Source organism: Corythoichthys intestinalis, chromosome 11 (genome assembly GCF_030265065.1).
Source record: "Corythoichthys intestinalis isolate RoL2023-P3 chromosome 11, ASM3026506v1, whole genome shotgun sequence".
NCBI lineage: Eukaryota > Metazoa > Chordata > Actinopteri > Syngnathiformes > Syngnathidae > Corythoichthys > Corythoichthys intestinalis.
The window spans coordinates 53204374-53227507 of record NC_080405.1 but is presented as its reverse complement, the minus strand read 5'-3'; the positions used below and the strand labels follow the sequence as shown (position 1 = coordinate 53227507).

The 23134-nt window shown below is 38.3% G+C and overlaps 2 protein-coding genes across 22 annotated transcripts in view; both read right to left on the bottom strand.

Annotated features, from left to right (window-relative positions):
• Positions 1 to 1213, bottom strand: part of sytl4 (synaptotagmin-like 4) — a 52195-nt gene extending 50982 nt beyond the window's left edge. For 8 of the 20 annotated variants that reach the window (XM_057850119.1, XM_057850127.1, XM_057850121.1 and 5 more), the window contains exon 1: positions 1045 to 1213. The gene's annotated coding sequence lies outside the window, so the exon portion shown is untranslated. Of the gene's footprint in view, positions 1 to 689; positions 951 to 1044 lie in introns of those variants that run through there. The other 12 variants (XM_057850130.1, XM_057850131.1, XM_057850129.1 and 9 more) reach the window with 3 other exon arrangements.
• Positions 1214 to 1396: 183 nt separating this feature from the next.
• Positions 1397 to 14401, bottom strand: trmt12 (tRNA methyltransferase 12 homolog). Of its 2 annotated transcripts, XM_057850436.1 has the most exons (7): positions 14175 to 14323; positions 13919 to 14066; positions 10896 to 11091; positions 10671 to 10821; positions 8723 to 8832; positions 8409 to 8566; positions 1404 to 4714 (listed from the first exon to the last, which is right to left on the bottom strand). In XM_057850436.1, exons 1-7 carry the CDS (start codon positions 14225 to 14227, stop codon positions 4343 to 4345), a joined length of 1188 nt encoding a protein of 395 aa, XP_057706419.1. In that variant the 5' UTR covers positions 14228 to 14323; the 3' UTR covers positions 1404 to 4342. The 2 variants fall into 2 exon arrangements, with proteins under 2 accessions (XP_057706420.1, XP_057706419.1); XM_057850437.1 differs by lacking the exon at positions 13919 to 14066 and having other exon boundaries at positions 1397 to 4714; positions 14175 to 14401.
• Positions 14402 to 23134: the final 8733 nt, after the last annotated feature.

Here is a 23134-nt window from a genome sequence, read left to right as displayed (position 1 = left end):
GAGTTGCTCGAGTATTCGTTTCAGCTCTAATTAGAAGCTAAAAAACATCTTACCCAGGGGTGCCAATAATTATGGAGGGCACTGTAAATGCAAATAGATCCCGTCATCATCTGAATTGGACTACTGCTCAAAGTTTCCGCAGTTAATCGTTTCATCACATCAAAACTACACCACTTCTGATAATGACAGGCTTTCTTCTGACTGGCATGTAATCCGGATTCAGGATGTACAGGTAGAACGTACTGGCTTGACTAGCCTAACGAAAAAATGTCGCATGATTAAAAAAGGAAGTAAACCAGGATATGATGTTTGCAGGCTGCTGAAAGGTTGTTTGGGAAAAGGGCAGGCAAAAACAACATCAAGTTGGCTTTCAGTCTGGGTTCCCACCCTTTGGAGGGACTTAACACATAAACCATGTCAAACAAACTTATGTGAAATCCTCAATTTTAACAGCCTAGAAATAAAACTATTTCTACAAAACGCGTCAGGATGTTGGAAGGCCTAGAGAAAGGCAAAGGGAACATTAGAATCCTAAAAAATACCTGCAAGGCAATTTTGTCAAAGCAGAAAGGAAACAACGCATGCGCAGTTGAGTTTGTAGATAACATACTTGATCAACTAGAAAAGTCATTTCTCATCCATTATTTTCGAAAAACGTTTTTAAAAGAGAAAATACATGTTATACTTACTCGAAAACTTGATGAGTAAACGGGAGTACCGTTTGTTGACGGGTCAAAAGTTCCTTAAAAAAAAAAAAAAAAAAAAAAAAAAATCGCCTGGGAGATGTTAACACACTACGACAGTCGGTTTATCCTCATTTCAACCAAATTCAAGTTACTTCGCAAATTTACTCATTAAACTGGCATGTATTACAAAAAGCGACGTGTTTGTTTAAAAGTTTAAAAACCGCATAACTGGTTTAACTCGGCTAATCAGATACACCTGTTGCTGAAAAGTCTAGCTTACGTCAGCACGGCTTGAAAAAAACCCACAACTTATTCTTCGCCTACCAAATGTGGGAAAAAAGTTATAATAATACGTTACCTTCCTTTAATTTTCTGGTTCCTCCGGAGAGAGAATGTCCATGATAGCCTTCGCTGTCCTCCACCTTCACACACACACACACACACACAAAAAAACCTAACCGCAGAGTGCTGCTTAGGAAGTGAGCGAACAGGAAGATTGGACACTTTCTGACGCCTCCTCTGTAGTCACTAGTCGGTAATTTCCATTGCCAACAGGAAGCGATGTGGCGATTAATTAACATTCATGAGTGGTTTTTATTTATTTATTTTTTCCACGCACATATCATCTTAGTAATATATGGGGGCACTCACTCAATTAAACCATCATGGCCAGCATTAAACTTGAGTAATAATCTAAATAATTGTAACACTATTATAAAAAGGATGTACTTAGATAAAGTAAAAAAAAATGTACTTGATAATGAGTCGGTTCAATTGTATTTCATTTTATTTTTTAACCCTTTCAGCAACAGTTGCGACTACAGAGATCCCTCGTTTTTCACGGGTAATGGGGACCAGAACCCGCCGCGATAAGTGAAAATCCGCGAAGTGCCCCCCCCATACATATTTTTTGTGTGTATGTGTGAGTGTCCAATGTATTTATTCAGATTTAGGATTGGAAAGAGATACACATAAGACATGTTTTTTCTAGGGCTGTCAAACGATTAAAAATTTTAATCGAGTTAAATACAGCTTAAAAATTAATTAATCGTAATTAATCGCAATTCAAACCATCTCTAAAATATGCTATATTTTTCTGTAAATTATTGTTGGAACGAAAAGATAAGACACAAGACGGATATATACATTCAACATACGGTACATAAGTACTGTATTTGTTTATTATAACAATAAATCAACAAGATGGCATTAACATTAACATTCTCTTAAAGCGATCCATGGATAGAAAAACTTGTAGCTCTTAAAAGATAAATGTTAGCACAAGTTATAGAAATTTTATATTAAAACCCCTCTTAATGTGTTTGTTTTATTAAAATTTGTAAAATGATCAATCAAAAAATAAACTAGTAGCTCGCCATTGTTGATGTCATTACACCATGCTCACTCCCCAAACCCATAAAATCATTTGGACCCAAGCGCCAGCAGAGAGCGCCAAACAACAAAAAAACAAGTAACAAGTAACAAGCGGGCATTACACTGCTGTCATTTTAAACTGAGCAGGGCACGTGCGATAATTGCGTCAAATATTTTAACTAGGGCTGTCAAACGATTAAAATTTTTAATCGAGTTAATTACAGCTTAAAAATTAATTAATCGTAATTAATCGCAATTCAAACCATCTATAAAATATGCCATATTTTTCTGTAAATTATTGTTGGAATGGAAAGATAAGACACAAGATGGATGTATACATTCAACATACGGTATATAAGGACTGTATTTGTTTATTATAACAATAAATCAACAAGATGGCATTAACATTATTAACATTCTGTTAAAGCGATCCATGGATAGAAAGACTGGTAGTTCTTAAAGGAAAAATGTTAGTACAAGTTATAGAAATTTTATATTAAAACCCCTCTTAATGTTTTCGTTTTAATAAAATTTGTAAGAATTTCAATCAAAAAATAAACTAGTAGCCCGCCATTGTTGATGTCAATAATTACTTACACAATGCTCATTGGGTGCTGAAGCCTATAAAATGAGTCGCACCCAAGCGCCAGCAGAGGGCGGCAAAACTCCATATAACACAAGTGAGCGTTTCACTGTACTGTCATTTAAATCTGTCTGAGCGGGTCATCTGCTTTAATTGCGTCAAATATTTTAACGTGATTAATTTAAAAAATTAATTAACGCCCGTTAAAGCGATAATTTTGACTACCCTAATTTTAACGTGATTAATTTAAAAAATTAATTAACGCCCGTTAACGCGATAATTTTGACAGCCCTAGTTTTTTCATTTCTTTTCCCCAAAAGTATAATAATTAAAAATAAATAAATAAAAACTTTTATATATGGCGGAAAACACAGACAAGGGGAGGGGCTATTTTTCAGCTGCAGCCTCCTGACTATCCGGACCCCTGACAGGATGGATGTCCTCGTTGCCCCCCCTCTCATCTGGCTAGATGGACTTCTTCTTGTTCCCTTATTCTATTGCATCTATACAAACTGTAACTCCGTCTGCTAATTCCCATTAGCAGTCCTGGTGCACCCTGTCTATCCGTCCTGGGAGTGGATCTCTCCTGACTGTGGTACTCCCCAAGGTTTCTCATTTTCTCCCAAAGGGTTTTTGGAGTTTTTCCTTGCCGACATGGAGGGTCCAAGGATGGGGGATGTCCAGGACTTGAATTTTATTTATTGCGTCTTTATCTATTTCATCTGCTGTTTCTGTGTATCATATTGCCTCTGCAAAGCCCTTTGAGACAACCTTGTTGTGATATAGGGCTATACAAATAAAATTGAATTCAATTGACAAGACTGAAAAAGCAGTTTCTGCTCTTGCACTCCTCTTTAAGATAAACTGCTGTATTCTAAGCCAAAAGAACTGTTGTGTTTGATAGAAAAATATGCATAGATGATGCCATAGCAGATTCATGGCGCGTTAAGCCCCCCGAACTATTTTTAATTTGTCCAGTTTACCCTGGAAACCTCCGTTTACAGATGTCGCGTAACCACTTTTGTTTCAACCCAGCCATAAAATGAAGATAATTAATTATATTTATTATTCAAAATTCTGTCATTTTTAGCTGACAGTGTATCACAAAAGTGAGTAGACCCCTCGCATTTCTGCAGATATTTAAGTATATCTTTTCATGGGACAACACTGACAAAATGACTTTGACACAATGAAAAGTATTGTCATAATAAACAAATACAGTACTAATGTACTGTATGTTGAATGTATATATTCGTCCGAGTTTTATTCATTTTTTTCTTAATGCATTGCCAAAATGTATATGATCGGGGAAAATTATCAGGAACGATTGGAATTGAATCGGGAGCAAAAAAAAAAAAAAGCCATCGGATCGGGAAATATCGGGATCACAGATACTCAAAATAAAACGATCGGATCGGGAGCAAAAAAACATGATCGGAACAACCCTAGTATTTAGTGTACTGTATGCCGTTGATGGCGACATATGTCAATTTCATTTAAACCGGAAAGACTGGCTGTGAATGCTCAAGTTTCAGTTCCATTGACAGCGCTAGACGTCCATTCATTTATTCGCCCCTTCTCAGTAAAAAAAAAAAAGAAATTAGTTAAAAAAAGATTCATTTCATTTGTTTACAAAAATGTTGCAATAGCATAGTGTCGCTGTTAACTGTATTCAGAGTTTTGGCTTTTCAATAACCATTTAGGCTGGTCTGCACTCCAAGTCCAGTACAACATGATGCACACGAGGCGCATAAGATTTCACACGCTCAATATGTCGGATGTTTGTTTTCCACAACGTGGCGGTGAGTTCCCTCAAAAGGCACGCGATGTGGCTCGCAGCATTGTCAGCCCAGGCCTTCCACGCCTCCCGGTCAGCTCCCCTCACGGATCCACCCGAGTTTGCGTCATCCGTCGCATGCGTGCCAATGATGTTCGGTGATGTAACATTTTGATGAATGTGTAAAAAACCACCGGTTGTTTTATTCAGCAGGCGGCAGGCGACCGGCCAGCCGTCCTCAGAGCTCGGAATAAGGCCGAGGTTCACCCGGTCTGCAATGTCGCACAGCTGTATCTGAGAAGAAATAGAAAATTGCACATTTTCACAGCGGTTTAAATAACTAAGTTTTGTACAGTTAAAATATTTCTATATAGTACCGTCATTTTCAGACTATAACGCACTACTGAACCCTGCGACATAAACTCCAGTGAGGCTTAAGACTGAACGATATATAGTTTAAACACCGCCATCGCGATGTGCGAGTGTGCGGTAGTCCCATTGCAAGCACGTGCGATAGTTTTTATTTTTTTTAATCCGCATACTCCTTGCTTTCTGCTCTGCGCACAGCCTCACACCCTCCCTCTCCCAGCCCTTTGTTCCTCACAGTCACTGCAGCACTTGCATATTAAAGTCAACGATGCTCGTTGTTTTTGATCTTGCCAAAGAAGCGGACATCAAAGCGGAGCAATGTGTCAATCATCGTTTAACTTGTTAAACAGTTTCTGCAAGGAAGTCGCGCTGGAATGAATGTGTGAGTGTGTGGAGACATATAAAATTAATGCCAGAAGTGATCATGAGGAGTTTGAAATTTCTACATGTCACTCCATGAGATGAGGAATTTGAAATTTCTACATGTCACTCCATGAGTCACAGCTAAGGTAGATAAACAGAAGCATTTAGTAAAGCCAAACATTTTTCTACTACATTACTTTATTCTTGTTCAAAAATGATTTGGTTGGACAGTTATGTTTAAACTGATCATAATTATGACATTTGAAGTGCTTAAAAACCATTTATTTATATACATTTTTTAAATAACGTTGGGGGAAAAAGTGAGAAAAAAACAAGTCTTATATGTATCTCTTTCCAATGCTGAATCTGAATAAATACATTGAACACAAAAACACACACACCAAAAAAAAAAATTTAAAAAAAAGGGGGGGGGGGGGGGTTGCGCTACTTCGCGGTTTTTATCGCGGCGGGTTCTGGTCCCCATTGACCGCGAAAAACGAGGGATCACTGTACACTGTGGTGATGGTGAGTCATCCAAAGTCTTTCCAAACAGCTATTCAAGTCATCTAGTAAAAAAAATCTATTAAAAGGGCTGTCAAAATTATCGCGTTAACGAGCGGTAATTAATTTTTTAAATTAATCCCGTTAAAATATTTGACGCAATTAACGCACAAATGCCCCGCTCAAACAGATTAAAATGAGAGCACAGTGAAAGGTGTACTTGTTGTGTTTTTCAGAGTTTTGCCGCCCTCTGCTGGCGCTTGGGTGCGACTGATTTTATAGGCTTCAGCACCCATGAGCATTGTGTAAGTAATTGTTGACATCAACAATGGCGGGCTACTCGTTTATTTTTTGATTGAAAATTTTACAAATTTTATTAAAACGAAAACATTAACAGGGGTTTTGATATAACTTGTCTTTTAAGAACTACAAGTCTTTCTATCCATGGATCGCTTTAACAGAATGTTAATAATGGTAATGCCATCTTGTTGATTTATTGTTATAATAAAGAAATACAGTACTTATGTACCGTATGTTGAATGTATATATCCATCTTGTGTCTTATCTATCCATTCCAACAATAATTTACAGAAAAATATGGCAGATTTTATAGATGGTTTGAATTGCGATTAATTGCGATTAATTACGATTAATTAATTTTTAACCTGTAATTAACTCGATTAAAAATAATAATCGTTCGACACCCCTAGTATATATATATATTTTTTTTCCCTTTCAATATCGCAATATATCGCAAACCCCCAAATAATCGCAACAATAGTTTTTTCCAATATCGTCCAGGCCTAGTGAGGCTTATAATAGTATATGGATGAGCTGTAAGTCTTTAGAAGGGTCATCAAAAGTAACACAAAATATCACAGTATCCGGATATGATATTGGACTGCAAAGGTATTGATTACCCTAATTTTCAGACTATGAGGCGCTACTGAACCGTGCGACTTATACTCAAGTGAGGCTTATACAGTGAAGAAAATAAGGTATTTGAACACCCTGCTATTTTGGAAGTTTCCCCACTTAGAAATCATGGAGGAGTGAGAGAGATAATCTAAAAAAAAAATTCTGAAATCCCATGCATGATTTTTTCACAATTTATATGTGTGATAGAGCTGCAAAAAAGGATTTGAACACCTGTCAATCAGCTAAAATTCTGACCATGAAAAAGACCTGTTAGTCCGCCTATCAAAAGTCTACCTCCACTCCATGTATTATCCTGAATCAGATGCACTTGTTTGAGGTCGATGGCAGCATAAAGACACCTGTCCACCCCATACAATCAGTAAGACTCAAACTTGTAACATGGTCAAGACCAAATAAATGTCCAAAGACACCAAAGACAAAATTGTTCACCTCCACAAGGCTGGAAAGGGCTATGGAGCAATTGCCAAGCAGCTTGGTGAAAAAAGGTCCCCTGTTCACTGCAATCATTAGGAAATGGAAGTAGCTAAACATGACGGTCAATCTCAATCGGAGTGGAGCTCCATGTAAGATATCACCTCGTGGGGTCTCAATGATCCTAAGAAAGGTGAGGAATCAGCCAAGAACTACACGACAGGAGTTGGTCAATGACCTGAAAAGACCTGGGACCACCGTTTCCAAAGTTACTGTTGGTAATACACGAGACGTCATGGTTATAAATCATGCATGGCAAGGAAGGTTCCCCTGCTTAAACCAGCACATTTGGATGATGCAGAGGAGTCATGGGAACACGTTTTGTGGTCAGATGAGAGTCAAATAGAACTTTTGGTCATAATTCCACTACCTGGTTTTGGAGGGAAAAGAATTATGAGTTCTATCTCAAGAACACCATCCCTACTGTGAAGCATGGGGCTGGTAGCATCATGCTTTGGGGGTGTTTTTCTGCCCATGGGATAGGACAAGTGCACTGTATTAAAGAGAGGATGACTGAGGCCCAGTATTGTGAGATTTTGGGGAACAACCTCCTTCCTTCCGTCAGAGCATTGAAGTCTTCCAACATGACAATGACCCGAAGCACACACCCAGGAAAACCAAGGAGTGGCTCCGTAAGAAGCATAACAAGGTTCTAGCATGGCCTAGCCGGTCTCCAGACCTAAACCCAATAGAAAAACCTTTGGAGGGAGCTCAAACTCCAATACAAGCATGCATCACAAAACAAAAGTAATTTTTTGTAAAAAAAAAAAAAAACAAAACAAAAAAATTAAAAAACAATAATAATAATTATTAAAAAACGAGACGCAGACGACGTAAAGTTGAAATCGTCTAAGTCAGGTCCATCGTAACCCGGAACTACCTGTACCTAAAATCTCGAAATTTCCCACTAGCGAATAATGACTTTCCAGATTTAAGGTAAACTGCGTGGACGATAACGTAACACACAAGGATTCTCCTTTCTGCGCATGCATACTCTGCGTAAATGCAGGACTACCCTGCAGAAGTGTGTGTGTGTGTGTGGGGGGGGGGGTGCTTAAACGCACCTTAAACGTAGTGCAGAGAGTAATAAAAAAAGTGTACAAAATAAAAAGGAGAAAGTTATCGCTCCTAGTGTAGACATACACTAAGAAGGAGTCCCACCTACAAAGCGTACAAGTGTTGTCGCAATAAAATAAAAAATGTATGATAATTTTCTAAATATAATTGTATTGCAATTTGAACATTAAATATCATTGCATTCTGCTTTTATTCATTATAACAGAATGTCCCAACTTCATTAGTATTGAGGTTGTATGAGTAGTACATATTAAATACTTGTACTTACTTGTCGGTTGTCCCCCGGGTGAACTGTGCAGCGGTCCTGAACTTTGTTGGTCACGAGATTTTTACGTAGAGCCTCGATCGCATTTGGGTTCCACTCGCAGGCGTGGACATGTGCTGCACCCGCATGGACCAGATACGGAAGTGTAAAATATCCTATACCTGTCAAAACAAAACAAAATTAACATGAAATATTGCTAATTTGATGTTATTTAATAGTTAGATCCAATAAAATATATGCTTCCCAAAATCAGGCAATAAATATGTCGACTGTGACATGATGGCTAAAAGAAAAACTTGATATATTCATAAACTTACCGGCATATAAATCAACCACAGTCTCACCCCTGCAGTCAAATCCGGCAACCCGCAACTTTTCTGTGATGTTTCCAGCTGAAAACATGCATTTGGTGACATCAAACTCATACCTGCAATAGGTATGGAAAATAAGAGAAACTTATTTATATTATTTATATATATATACTTATTTATATATATTTATATATGAATATATATATATATGAATGGACCAATTTATGCATATACAGTGCCTTGCAAAAGTATTCGGCCCCCTTGAACCTTGCAACCTTTCGCCACATTTCAGGCTTCAAACATAAAGATATAAAATTTAAATTTTTTGTCAAGAATCAACAACAAGTGGGACACAATCGGGAAGTGGAACAAAATTTATTGGATAATTTAAACTTTTTTAACAAATAAAAAACTGAAAAGTGGGGTGTGCAATATTATTCGGCCCCCTTGCGTTAATACTTTGTAGCGCCACCTTTTGCTCCAATTACAGCTGCAAGTCGCTTGGGGTATGTTTCTATCAGTTTTGCACATCGAGAGACTGACATTCTTGCCCATTCTTCCTTGCAAAACAGCTCGAGCTCAGTGAGGTTGGATGGAGAGTGTTTGTGAACAGCAGTCTTCAGCTCTTTCCACAGATTCTCGATTGGATTCAGGTCTGGACTTTGACTTGGCCATTCTAACACCTGGATACGTTTATTTTTGAACCATTCCATTGTAGATTTGGCTTTATGTTTTGGATCATTGTCCTGTTGGAAGATAAATCTCCGTCCCAGTCTCAGGTCTTGTGCAGATACCAACAGGTTTTCTTCCAGAATGTTCCTGTATTTGGCTGCATCCATCTTCCCGTCAATTTTAACCATCTTCCCTGTCCCTGCTGAAGAAAAGCAGGCCCAAACCATGATGCTGCCACCACCATGTTTGACAGTGGGGATGGTGTGTTCAGGGTGATGAGCTGTGTTGCTTTTACGCCAAACATATCGTTTTGCATTGTGGCCAAAAAGTTCAATTTTGGTTTCATCTGACCAGAGCACCTTCTTCCACATGTTTGGTGTGTCTCCCAGGTGGCTTGTGGCAAACTTTAAACGAGACTTTTTATGGATATCTTTGAGAAATGGCTTTCTTCTTGCCACTCTTCCATAAAGGCCAGATTTGTGCAGTGTACGACTGATTGTTGTCCTATGGACAGACTCTCCCACCTCAGCTGTAGATCTCTGCAGTTCATCCAGAGCGATCATGGGCCTCTTGGCTGCATCTCTGATCAGTTTTCTCTTTGTTTGAGAAGAAAGTTTGGAAGGACGGCCGGGTCTTGGTAGATTTGCAGTGGTCTGATGCTCCTTCCGTTTCAATATGATGGCTTGCACAGTGCTCCTTGAGATGTTTAAAGCTTGGGAAATCTTTTTGTATCCAAATCCGGCTTTAAACTTCTCTACAACAGTATCTCGGACCTGCCTGGTGTGTTCCTTGGTTTTCATAATGCTCTCTGCACTTTAAACAGAACCCTGAGACTATCACAGAGCAGGTGCATTTATACGGAGACTTGATTACACACAGGTGGATTCTATTTATCATCATCGGTCATTTAGGACAACATTGGATCATTCAGCGATCCTCACTGAACTTCTGGAGTGAGTTTGCTGCACTGAAAGTAAAGGGGCCGAATAATATTGCACGCCCCACTTTTCAGTTTTTTATTTGTTAAAAAAGTTTAAATTATCCAATAAATGTTGTTCCACTTCACGATTGTGTCCCACTTGTTGTTGACTCTTGACAAAAAAATTAAATTTCATATCTTTATGTTTGAAGCCTGAAATGTGGCGAAAGGTTGCAAGATTCAAGGGGGCCGAATACTTTTGCAAGGCACTGTATATGCATAAATTGGTCCATTCATAAAATGTGAAGTTACACAATCAAGTACTTTCATTTTTTCAATATGTTCAGTGGGAATAACACTCACGTAATGCCATTGTCCACATGTTTGACCCAACTATACTCTCCCAGCAGGATAGTCACTTGAGGAGCTCGGAAGCCATTACTGGAGATTCGACTCATTCTCGCCAGTCGTTTAGCTCCCAGGCCTTTTGCAACTGCATGCCATAGTTTTTGATCTAAAATAATTAGAAGAAAAGCAATTTGGTACTCACATAAACTCAATAAGCATGGTGGAATTTCCCAACATTACCAATTTTCTTCCATTGAGGGAGGGAGAAACAGTTTTGCCCCAGTAGGACTAAATCTCCATGCCACTGGAAGCTGCGAGGCAGATCCTCCCTCAACTCCTTTGTCCAAATTTCTCCATGAGACTGCAACAACTCCTGTAGAACATCTTCAAGCTTACCACTTTTCCTTCGTCTCTCCTTCTTGGACAGCGCAGATGGCTGTGGATGATAAAAAGACATATTGGAGAGGCTGTTTAGTATTGTTTTATAATTTTTTTTAATAGAAAAGCATTTAATAGTATTTGGGCTGTCATATTTATCGTGTCAACGATCGGTAATTGTTTTTTTTGATTAATCACGTTAAAATATTTGATGCAATTAACTCATGCACGGAATGACCCGTTCATGCGTTGCCTCAAATAGTTTACGATAACACGGTTTTAGCACATTGAGAGCGACTGACTTAAGCTTTTGCAGCCACTACTAACAGTCATGGTTGCCCAACTTCCCATCATGCATTTTGGCAGAGCAGAAGACGTTCTTTTTTCTTAACACGCCAAATTGAACACAACACAGAACTTACTGTATACTAGTGCTGCAACGACAAATTGAACACAACACAGAACTTACTGTAAATTAGTGCTGCAACGATTAATCGATTAACTCGAGTAATCGATGACAAAAAAATATTCGAATTAAATTTTGTTGCTTCGAGTATTCGTTTAATTAAAGTGGCGTTTTAATGGTTTATTTTGAAAGTGTTTGCAATTAGTTTTATTGATGAAGGTGGATACACTGCCCTCCGGTCTGCCTTTTTTCACATGGCTGACTCCAACTGCCCCCTGTTAAGACCAACGCGAGCTAAGTTTTTGTTTGAGCTAATGGTTTGTAAGTATATTTAGCCGTTTTTTTTTGTGGGAATATGTGTCTGAACCATTTGTTAAGAGCATTGTAAAAAAAAAAAAAAAAAAACTTTAGCATTTAAGCTAGCGGACTTTTTCTATGTAAGTTGGCAAGTTTTTCTTTTGTTGTACATAGATCCTCATTTAAAAAAAAAAAATTATACCGTTTGAGGCTCAGCTCAGGTATTTTTAATTTTTCATGTACCTTATCCGATTACTCAATTATTCAAACTAAGTAGACCATCGATTAATCGACTACTAAAATATTCGATAGCTGCAGCCCTACTGTATACAATTTTCAGCCACTACTGACAGTCATGGTTGCCCAACCTCCCATCATGCATTTGGGCAGAGCAGAAGATGTTCTTTTTTTCTTAACACACCTCATTGACCACAACACAGAACATACTGTATACCATTTGCAGCCACCAATGACAGACATGGTTGCCCAACTTCCCATCATGCATTTGGGCGGAACAGTTAAGTCGCTACAGTATCATTTAGAGAAAGCACAACAAAAATAATATTCCTATCTCTCAAAAAAAATAATGTTCACAAAAAGAAAGGCGACATGGCTGAAAAATATTAAGAGGGGTTTTAATATAAAATTACTATAACTTGTACTCAAATGTATCTTTTAAGAACTACAAGTCTTTCTATCCGTGCATCCCTTTAACAGAAAGAATGTTAATAATGTTAATGCCATTTTGTGGATTTATTGTTATAATAAACAAATACAGTACATATGTACTAGGAGTGGGAACCTCTTGGTACCTCACGATACAATATGATTTGCGATACAAAGCTCACGATAACGATGATCTGACGATGTGGCGATAAAACGATTACCGATACATTGGTCAGGAAATCATTCTGGAATATTCTACAAACAACTAATAAACATAAAAAAAGCTTCTGCGGTGAATTGAGTTTATCTCTAGTAGACGTCCAATCCATTTGAACTGGGAGGGTGGCAGCGAATGAACATTCGTTCATTCGCTGCCATCTCTCCCACTTCAAACGGATTGAACGTCTATGGCCGCCAGTGGCAGCCAATGCCAGGCAATGAGGTAATTTTGGGCTATTTAAGGTCATTTACCTGTTGATTTTCAGTTACTTCCTGTTGATTTTTCGGGTATTTTACGGGTCACTTCCTGTTTATTTTTGAGTTGCAGAACAGGAAGTGACCTGGGAATCACCCAAATGAATAGGCAATAACTCAAACTCAACAGGAAATACCTGTCGGACAGAATGACTGATAATTCTCTGGTTTCGAATGAACGAACGTTGCCAGTCTAAATGGATTCGGCGTCGTGCACCGTCAATGCAGCCTTAGAGTTAATTGAGACACTATTATGGTGGAAGATTTTGGTAGAAACTTGTTGGTTCCTTTAAGACATTGACACCTTTTTAAAACGATATCTCGATTCTTGGCAGGAGCATATAAATAACCTTTTGTGATACAAAGATCACGATATATCAGCGTTTCGATATTTTGTCACACCCCTATTATGTACAGTAAGTTGAATGTTTATGTCCATCTTATGTCTTATCTTTCCATTCCAACATTAATTTACAGAAAAATATGGCATATTTTAGAGATGGTTTGAATTGCGATTAATTACGATTAATTAATTTTTAGGCTGTGATTAACTCGATTAAAATTTTTAATCGTTTGACAGCACTAATTAGTATACATAAGTAGGTCAATTAAATAAACACTTTAGTTTCACTTCATGAAATACACAGGTTCTAATGACAGCGTCATATGCAGGTTGCTACGGCAGATTTGGCGCAGCCCCACAAGGAGGGGTTTGCTACTATGGTGTCGTTTCAAATGACAAATTCTTGTCGTTAATCTATTTTGGTGGCCATTGGGGGCCCCGAGCAACTGCCTGGCTTGCCTGTCCGCTAGCCCCGCCTCTGCATTCTGACTGCCGCTCTGCATTCTGACTGGTTTGAAAATTGATTGGACGTCGAGCGTTGTCAATGGTAGCCAAAGAGTTAAAAAGGATGTGACCCGAAAATGCATTAAAATGACTAGGAAGTCATGAAAAATCTACTGAAAGTGACACATGGAAGAGCACAGCATCCCACTCAATTTCTACAAAAATTGCATTTACTAGTTAAATACGTGTCATTACCTGGCACCAAACTGTTGTCACATCTTTCAGAAAGGTTTGATCAATTTGTGGTAAACAAGAACTTAAAATGGGAAGAAGGACAGTTCCAGAAGGTTCTTTCACCATACATAAACTTCGATCCAGGAAATCTCGTGACTGGAGGTGTTCCCTGTGTATTAATGTATAGAAAATGTTGTGAATATATTGACAAGCTAAACTTTAGCTTGTCTTTCGCTAGCCAAACAACTGATGATACGTTTGCTGTAGTGTAGTTTACCTTATTTGTTGTGCACGACAAAGCGACACGCGGAGGCAAGGCACACGTTCCATTTCCAAGAAAAGACCCAAAATATTTCCATGAGACAAAAGGTAGTAAATGTAAATATAATTTACACGGACTTGAAAACACCCAGTGCTTGTCTCCCATCGGACGAGTAAAAACGACGGACTTGTAAATTAAATCAACTGACAATTTACGACATTAATCAGTACATTAATTTATTGTCAGCTTTTTAAAAGTATTTTCTGTTTTATCCGAGTCCTAAAAATCAATCTATGAGTTATTCGCTTTAAAAATGACTATAATTTTGTCATTAGTTGCGGACAACCGCCAACAGAGGCCGCCAAACAATGCACTACGGGGAATAATGCTAAGAATATTATGCTGTATTACTTTATACACTTGACAAAAAATCATAATGCTTATTGTTGAAGTACGAAGTGTGAGTCAAGGGAGAAACGTATTGATAAACGTGGAATTTTAAACTCACTTTAAACTTTGCAGGTATAGTTTATGATCTTGCATTTTCATAAACAGTGCAATGTTTGTGTCATTGTTCTCAACTAATGAAATTGTTCTGTGAGACTATTTGTGTGTGTATATGTATGTATGTTTAGATATTTATTTACTGACACTGCTCTTCAGTGGTTCACATCTTATTTACATGATAGGGATTTCTTTGTGTCAATCGTAAACCATCAGTCAGAACGAACCAAATTCACGTGTGAAGTCCCTCAAGGGTCAATTCTTGGACCACTCCTATTTAACATATATATGCTTCCCCTAGCTCAGATTATGGAACAGTATGACATCTCCTATCACACCTATGCAGATGACACACAACTCTACATTTCTGTGTCCCTACATGATTACAGTCCCTTTCTCTCCCTGAATAAATGCATTCGTCAAATCAATGTATGGATGTGCCAGAATGTTCTCCAGTTAAATGTGGCAAAGACAGAAGTGATCATTTTTGGGCCAAAAAATGAAAGGTCAAAGATAAGCAGGCACCTTAGCACAATGTCACTTACAGTTACAAATCAAGTCAGAAACCTTGGCGTAATTATTGACTCAGACCTAAAATTTGATAGCCATCTAAAGTCCGTCACTAAATCTGATTATTACCACCTAAAAAATATAGCCAGCTTTATGGGGGTTCTGACTCAACAAGACATGGAAAAACTTATGCATGCATCCATTTTCAGCAGATTGGAGTACTGCAACGGTATATTTACAGGTCTTGATTAAAAAAAATCAGTCAGGAGGCTGCAGCTAGTACAGAATGCTGCAGCCAGAGTCCTCACAAATAGAAGGAAACTGGACCACATTACACCGGTTTTGAAATCGTTACACTGGCTTCCAGTGAGGCAAAGGATAGACTATAAAATACTACTGCTCGTCTACAAAACACTTAATGGCCTTGGACCAAAATACATGCTTGATTTGTTAGATTCCTATGAAACATCAAGACCCCTAAGGTCATCTGGAACCGGTCTCCTGTATGTTCCAAGAACAAGAACCAAGCAGGGTGAGGCAGCATTTAGTTATTATGCTCCTCACCTCTGGAACAAGTTACCGGAAGGTCTGAAGTATGCTCAAACTGTTAGCTCCTTTAAATCAGGGCTAAAAACGCTTTTGTTTAACACTGCATATCCATAACTGTCTATATATGTCAATCTATTTGCTTTCTATTCCTCTTGTGCTTATCTCCATTGCTGATTTCAATTATTACCAGTAGTAGTAGTATTTGTTTTATTTTTCATTCTTTTTTTTTTTTTTTATTCTATTCGTAATTAAATGCGATTTTTATATATAATTTTATTTCCTATTTCGATTGTCTTTGTTTTTATGTTCTATTGATTTTAATGTGATTTTTATGATCTTCATGTGATGTAAAACACTTTGAATTGCCTTGTGTTGAATTGTGCTATATAAATAAATTTGCCTTTCCAAGTGCTTGTGTTTTTGGAAAATACTCAATCCGCCAATTTGCTGAGCCAATTTAAAATCAATTCAATGCCCGGACTGATAATTTTGCATGTCTTTGGCTTGAGAGAATGTTTTAATTCCCTGGAATTTCATAATCGGTTGAAATATAGGCGGTGGAACAGTGGTCGAGTCTTCACGTCTGCCTTACAGTTCTGAGATCAAGGGTTCTTTCTGCAAAGAGTTAACATTTTCTCCCTGTGCAGGCGTGTTTTTTTTTTTTTTTTTTGGGTACTCGGACTCCTGTTTCCTCCCACATCCCAAAAATATGCACGGTAGGCCAATTGAACATTTAAAATTGTCCCTAGGTATGAGTGTTTGCATGAATCGTTGTCTGTCTCCATGTGCACTGTGATTGGCTGTCAATCAATTCAGGGTGTACCCCGTTTACTGCCCATAGTTAGCTGGGATAGCCTGCAGCACCCCCTGCGACCTTCATGTAGATAAGACACATATACAGTATATATATATATGTGTATATATATATATATATATATATATATATATATATATATATATATATATATATATATATATATATATATATATATATATATATATACACATATATACACATACTGTATATATGATATATATAGATATTTATATAGATATTTATATTATATAGTATAATATATATATTATATATATTTGGACTGTTTTGAATAGGAAGAACTAAAAAACATCCTCAGCACCATAAGCAGAGTTTAAACTGGGGCTGAGGGGGCCAGGCCCCCCCTGGTGGCCGAAAAGCCTCATTGCATATGATTGACTTTCCTATCTAAGATTTTAAAATTAAGAGCTTTCCGGTAAAATGTTGTCTATAAAAGTAGTAAAGCAAAAAAAAAAAAAAAAAAAAAAAATACATGAATGAAATGAACACAAAAAAAAAAAATTCTATATTGGGTCAAAAAAATTTTTTCGAACAGATCATGTGACTAGCACCTTGGTCATTTGCTTTGTTTAGCCAAAACCACCTGAGGACTGAAGAGGCAAGATACATAATTTTTTCAAACGTAAGCTTTCAAAAGCGACAGCAACAACCGAGCAAGAACCAAGGATGGAAAATTTGAACCAAGAAACGCCAAAATGGTGAGCGGAGTTTCAATTTGCCCCACTAAAGATATTAATTGTACAACAGAGCCACCACCGGTGTCTTGCCAATGTAGTTACCCCCCCTCAAAATTTGTATCACCAGGCTGCGGGAGCGCACACACACACACATTAGTTATGAGTTATGTGGACTTCAACAATTAATTGAAGCCAGAAAAGAACCACAGTTATTTATTTTGGACATTGACGTTTATTTAAATGGAGAAACTCCATACAGGACTTGAATTTGAGTAATAACAGTTATAGGTCATCCTATGAGTAAAACAGTAAAACATTGCTTTTTTTTAACGTTCAGTACGTATGTTACGTTATATGACAGAATTTATTATTTTTTTATTTGTATTTTTTTTAATGGATGGGCCGTGTTTTAAAACCTTATACATAACTACATCACCATAACACGGAAATCAAGCAAATCAGTACAGCGCAGTGGCTCCGCCCAGGGGATACAATTTTTGACAGTGGTAACTACATGGGCATGACACCGGCGGACGTACCATATTCAATGGATGATGATCTTAGCAAAAAGTATCGCTGTCCTAAGCAGCCTGATTTAGAAATCCCCTTAAGAATAATGGGAATTGGGAAATTTAAAAAAAACATTCATTTTCAACTTAATATTATCAATATTCTTTTAAGTTAATTTTTTTGCTGACACTGCGTTTCGGGGTCATCGACATGTTGTGCCCCCCCTGCCCCAAAAGACAAACTCCACCTATGCTCAGCACAAACAAAAGTTCCAACATCATCACCTTGTCCAATGCAGATTCTTAACTCTTGACAAGGTGATGATGCTGGAACTTTTGTTTGGTGCTGTTCCAGTGAGGTTTACAAAGATGACTGCCTGAAAAAGACATCAAAATTCTCTCAGTCCTTGATGATATGGGGCTGCATGTCAGGCAAAGGCACTGGGGATATGGCTGTGGTTAAATCTTCAATAAATGCACAAGTTTACATTGAAATTTTAGACAGCTTTCTTATCCCTTCAATTGAAAATTTGTTTATCATTTTTCAAGATGACAATGCATCATGCCACAGAGCTAAAACTGTTAAAGCAATCCTTGGAGAAAGACTCATCTAGTTAATGTCATGGCCTGGAAATAGCCCAGATCTCAACCCTATTGATAACCTGTGGTGGAAATTGAAAAAAATGGTCCACAGCAAGGCTCCGACCTGCAAAGATGACCTGGCAACTCAATCAAAGAGAGTTGGCACCAAATTGATGAAGAATACTCATCAAGTCCTTGCCTCAGAGACTGCAAGCTGTCATAAAAGCCAGAGGCGGTGCTACTAAATACTAGAGATGTGTTTTGATTTTTATTTCTTTGTTTGTTTCTCATGATTCCATATTTTTTTCCCTCAGAATGGAGTGATTCCATATGGCAGAAAACACTCAGGTGACTTGAAGTTCCACTCTGAGACCCCCAATTTGCCAAATTTCAAAATTGTCCGATACGCATGTGTGATACATCATTGGAAAGCTTCAAATCTCCATTTTCTGGGGGAAGAAAATTTTTTGAACAGGAGGGCTTGTTTAAAGAAAACAACAAAAAAACAGCAAAACCCTATCTGGAGGTGACAGCACGCAAGAGCAGAATTACAGACGCCATGACTTTAACGAGATGTTATCACGTACTTACCTTGTTTCGATCAAAAAACTCCATGTAGCATGTATCACCGAGTGAGAGACACAGTTGTGAATGGCCACAGCTGGATTTTGGGGGAATTTTATGGTTGAAACATGGTAATATAACAAGGGCCACAATGCAGAAATTGCAGACATTAAGGAGTGGTCGAGATTTTCTTTTTCATAAACGTTTTTTTCCAATTTTTCTTTGTTTGGATCAATTATTTATCATCTAAGACATCGGAAAAATGCGACTAACCCAAAAAAAAAAACAATTAAGCGATGGTTAGGTGGTAGATATCTGTGACATTTTTACAGACACCATTTTTTTCATTGTGACGCCATTTGTTTCAAAGTTTGAAATATACGAGTGAATAATTTTATTTATTTTTTTTACGAAATATTAGACATCAATCAATAATTCTAAGCTAAAAATGACAGACATTTTGAATAAGAAATATAATTACTTTCCTTCTTTCTATGGCTGGGTTGAAACAAAAGCGGTTGTGCGATGTCTGTAAACGGGGTTTTCCAGGGTAAAACGGACAAATTAAAAATAGTTCGGGGGCTTAATGCGCCATGAATCTGCTATGGAAGCATAAAGAGGTATTATTATATCAAACACAACAGTTCTTTTGGCTTAAAATACAGCAGTTTATTTTAAAGAGGGGTGCAAGAGCAGAAGCTGCTTTTTCAGTCTTGTCTGTGTTTTCCGCCATACAGTGGGGCAAATAAGTATTTAGTCAACCACTAATTGTGCAAGTTCTCCCACTTGAAAATATTAGAGAGGCCTGTAATTGTCAACATGGGTAAACCTCAACCATGAGAGACAGAATGTGGGGAAAAAAACAGACAATCACATTGCTTGATTTTTAAAGAATTGATTTCCAAATTAGAGTGGAAAATAAGTATTTGGTCAATACCAAAAGTTCATCTCAATATTTTGTTATGTACTCTTTGTTGGCAATAACGGAGGCCAAACATTTTCTGTAACTCTTCACAAGCTTTTCACACACTGTTGCTGGTATTTTGGCCCATTCCTCCATGCGGATCTCCTCTAGAGCAGTGATGTTTTGGGGCTGTCGTTGGGCAACACGGACTTTCAACTCCCTCCACAGATTTTCTATGGGGTTGAGATCTGGAGACTGGCTAGGCCACTCCAGGACCTTGAAATGCTTCTTACGAAGCCACTCCTTTGTTGCCCTGGCTGTGTGTTTGGGATCATTGTCATGCTGAACGACCCAGCCACGTCTCATCTTCAATGCCCTTGCTGACGGAAAGGAGCTTTTCACTCAAAATCTCTCGATACATGGCCTGATTCATTCTTTCCTTTACACAGATCAGTCGTCCTGGTCCCTTTGCAAAAAAACAGCCCAAAAGCATGATGTTTCCACCCCCATGCTTCACAGTGGGTATGGTGTTCTTCGGATGCAATTCAGTATTCTTTCTCCTCCAAACACGAGAACCTGTGTTTCTACCAAAAAGTTCTATTTTGGTTTCATCTGACCATAACACATTATCCCAGTCCTCTTCTGGATCATCCAAATGCTCTCTAACGAACCGCAGACGGGCCTGGACGTGTACTTTCTTCAGCAGGGGGACACGTGTGGCAGTGCAGGATTTGAGTCCCTGGCGGCACATTGTGTTACTGATATTAGCCTTTGTTACTGTGGTCCCAGCTTTCTGTACGTCATTCACTAGGTCCCCCCGTGTGGTTCTGGGATTTTTGCTCACCGTTCTTGTTATCATTTTGACGCCATGGGAGGAGATCTTGCATGGAGCCCCAGATCGAGGGAGATTATCAGTGGTCTTGTATGTCTTCCATTTTCTAATAATTGCTCCCACAGTTGATTTCTTTACACCAAGTGTTTTACCTATTGCAGATTCAGTCTTCCCAGCCTGGTGCAGGTCTATAATTTTGTCTCTGGTGTCATTCGACAGCTCTTTGGTCTTGGCCATAGTGGAGTTTCGAGTGTGACTGACTGAAATTGTGGACAGGTGTCTTTTATACCGATAATGAGTTAAAACAGGTGGCCAGGGCCAGGCCATTTGGGGGCCCTAAGCAAAATAATGCCAAGGGGCCCATATTTTTGACCCACCCTTTCGTCACAGCTTACTGTGAAACCCATACATGCAATCCAACCCATACTGTACGTCCATATTTTGTATCTTAATCGGATTTTGTTGCACTGCATACTTCAAACTTCTCACCCCAAATGATTGTCAGTACTTACAGTAGATAGCGCCAAACCTTTTTCTAAAAGAGGAAAAGAAAAAAGTTAAGGAAGAACTTTTATTTTTTTCAAGCTTGAAATTAAGTATCAAAACTCACAAAAGTCAAATAAAGCAAACTGTAGTAAACAAAATAGAATATAGATTTAAAAATTTGCTAGATTGGGGGCCCCCTAGTGGTCAGGGGCTCTAAGCAGCTCCATAGTCTGCGTATAGGCTGGGCCCCGGCCCTGCAGGTGGCAATAATACAGGTAACGAGTGGAGCCTTGTTAGACCTCATTAGACCTCATTAGAAGTTAGACCTCTTTGACAGCCAGAAATCTTGCTTGTTTGTAGGTGACCAAATACTTATTTTCCACTCTAATTTGGAAATAAATTCTTTAAAAATCAAACAATGTGATTTTCTGTGATTTTTTTCCCCACATTCTGTCTCTCATGGTTGAGCTTCAGTGTTGTCAGTAACGCGTTACGCGTTACAGTAATCTGATTACTTTCGTTCAGTAACGAGTAATCTAACGCGTTCATTTTTCGAAGCCAGTAATCTGATTAAAATTTGTTTCCTCAGTGTCTGTGCGTTACTATTTTGTTTTTTTCTCATGATGTATGTAGAATAAAGAATACTGTAGTCATGTACGAAGAGAATCTGAAGAGAAAATATTGCTCTTGAGTTTGGCAGTGACATCGGATGTCACGTTTTGTTATCGGGCGAAAAAAAAAACAGGTCACGTGTATTACCATGCTATGAGCGCTGTTGGCGGCCAACAAACAACTGGCTACCTCTCAGGATGCTAACAGTGGAAGACGTAGGAGAAGAACCACAAACGGCTGCATTTGCTTATTGGACATACAGTCATGACATCACATTTCTCTCCAATAAAGATGACCAAAAATATCTCAGTGCGTCGCAAACTTTGCGCTGGCTCAAAAGGGCAGTCGACCACTAATAACTCTACATCTAATTCAAGGAACCACTTGGAATTACAGCACAACGCGACAAAAATCGAAACAAAGCCATCAGGTAACGAGACAGCCAGCTCTTTCACAGTTTGTAACCAGCCTTTACGTACATTTTATAGTTTGTAACCATAGGCGGAGTGTGACTTTGTGTGTGTGTGTGTGGGTGGGACAAAAGAGCAAGTCAAAAGTTTGGACACGCCTCATCATTTGTGCTTTTTATATATTTTCACTACTATTGTAAATTCTCACTGAAAATATCAAAACTATGAATGAACATGAGGAATTATGTACTTGAAAACAGGTTTTATATTCTACATTCTTCAAAGTATCAACCCTTGAGGTGTCTCCAAACTTTTGGCCTATACTGTATGCATTATGAAATACTTTGTAGGATTCTTGTTCATTTCATTTGTTTTTGTTGTTTGTTTTATTGCTTTACAACTTTTATAGACAGCATTTTAACGACTAGGTCTTTATTTTAAGGGGGAGTTCACAATTTTTGACATTAGGCTTAATCTTCGAGTTAGCGGGGGTTTAATTAGTCGTTGGAGTCGTTTTGAACAAATTCCGTTCAGTTTGTCAGTTATTTGTTAGTTTCAGGGCTCCGGAGTGGCTGAGCTAGCGCAAGTCAATGGTGGTTGAAATCAACTCCATCGACTAACTAAACCCCTGCCAACTTGAAGATAAAGCCTTATCTGAAAAATTCAATTACATGCAATGAAATTTTTCTGTTGAGGCAGCAAAGGGAGAAAAATTGGGAAAAGTAACTGACAAATTACTTTTAAAGTAACTTAGTTTCTTTGATAATAAAGTAATCAGTAAAGTAACTGGATTACTTTTTGAGGAGTAATCAGTAATCAGTAATTAACTGTTTTTAATGCACCACACACCAAGGTTGTGGGATGGTTGGGACCTGTTGGGGGGGGGGGCCTCACGGCTGCCTCCTCACCACAGGCCCCGCCATCCCTGCACCTTTTTTAAATGCACCACACACATCATACTCCACAGGAGAGCTCCGGCAAAGGGCGGTGGGACGGGCGGC

What these genes read in the sequence shown, in the direction of transcription:
- trmt12 (XM_057850436.1), bottom strand. Translation starts at nt 14,227, where the DNA reads ATGGAACGTGTGCCTTGCCTCCGCGTGTCGCTTTGTCGTGCACAACAA. An exon ending in TGTCGTGCACAACAAATAAG is followed by an intron (nt 14,067 to 14,174) that starts GTAAACTACACT and finishes ATTAATACACAG; the next exon opens with GGAACACCTCCAGTCACGAG. An exon ending in TGACAACAGTTTGGTGCCAG is followed by an intron (nt 11,092 to 13,918) that starts GTAATGACACGT and finishes TATCATCCACAG; the next exon opens with CCATCTGCGCTGTCCAAGAA.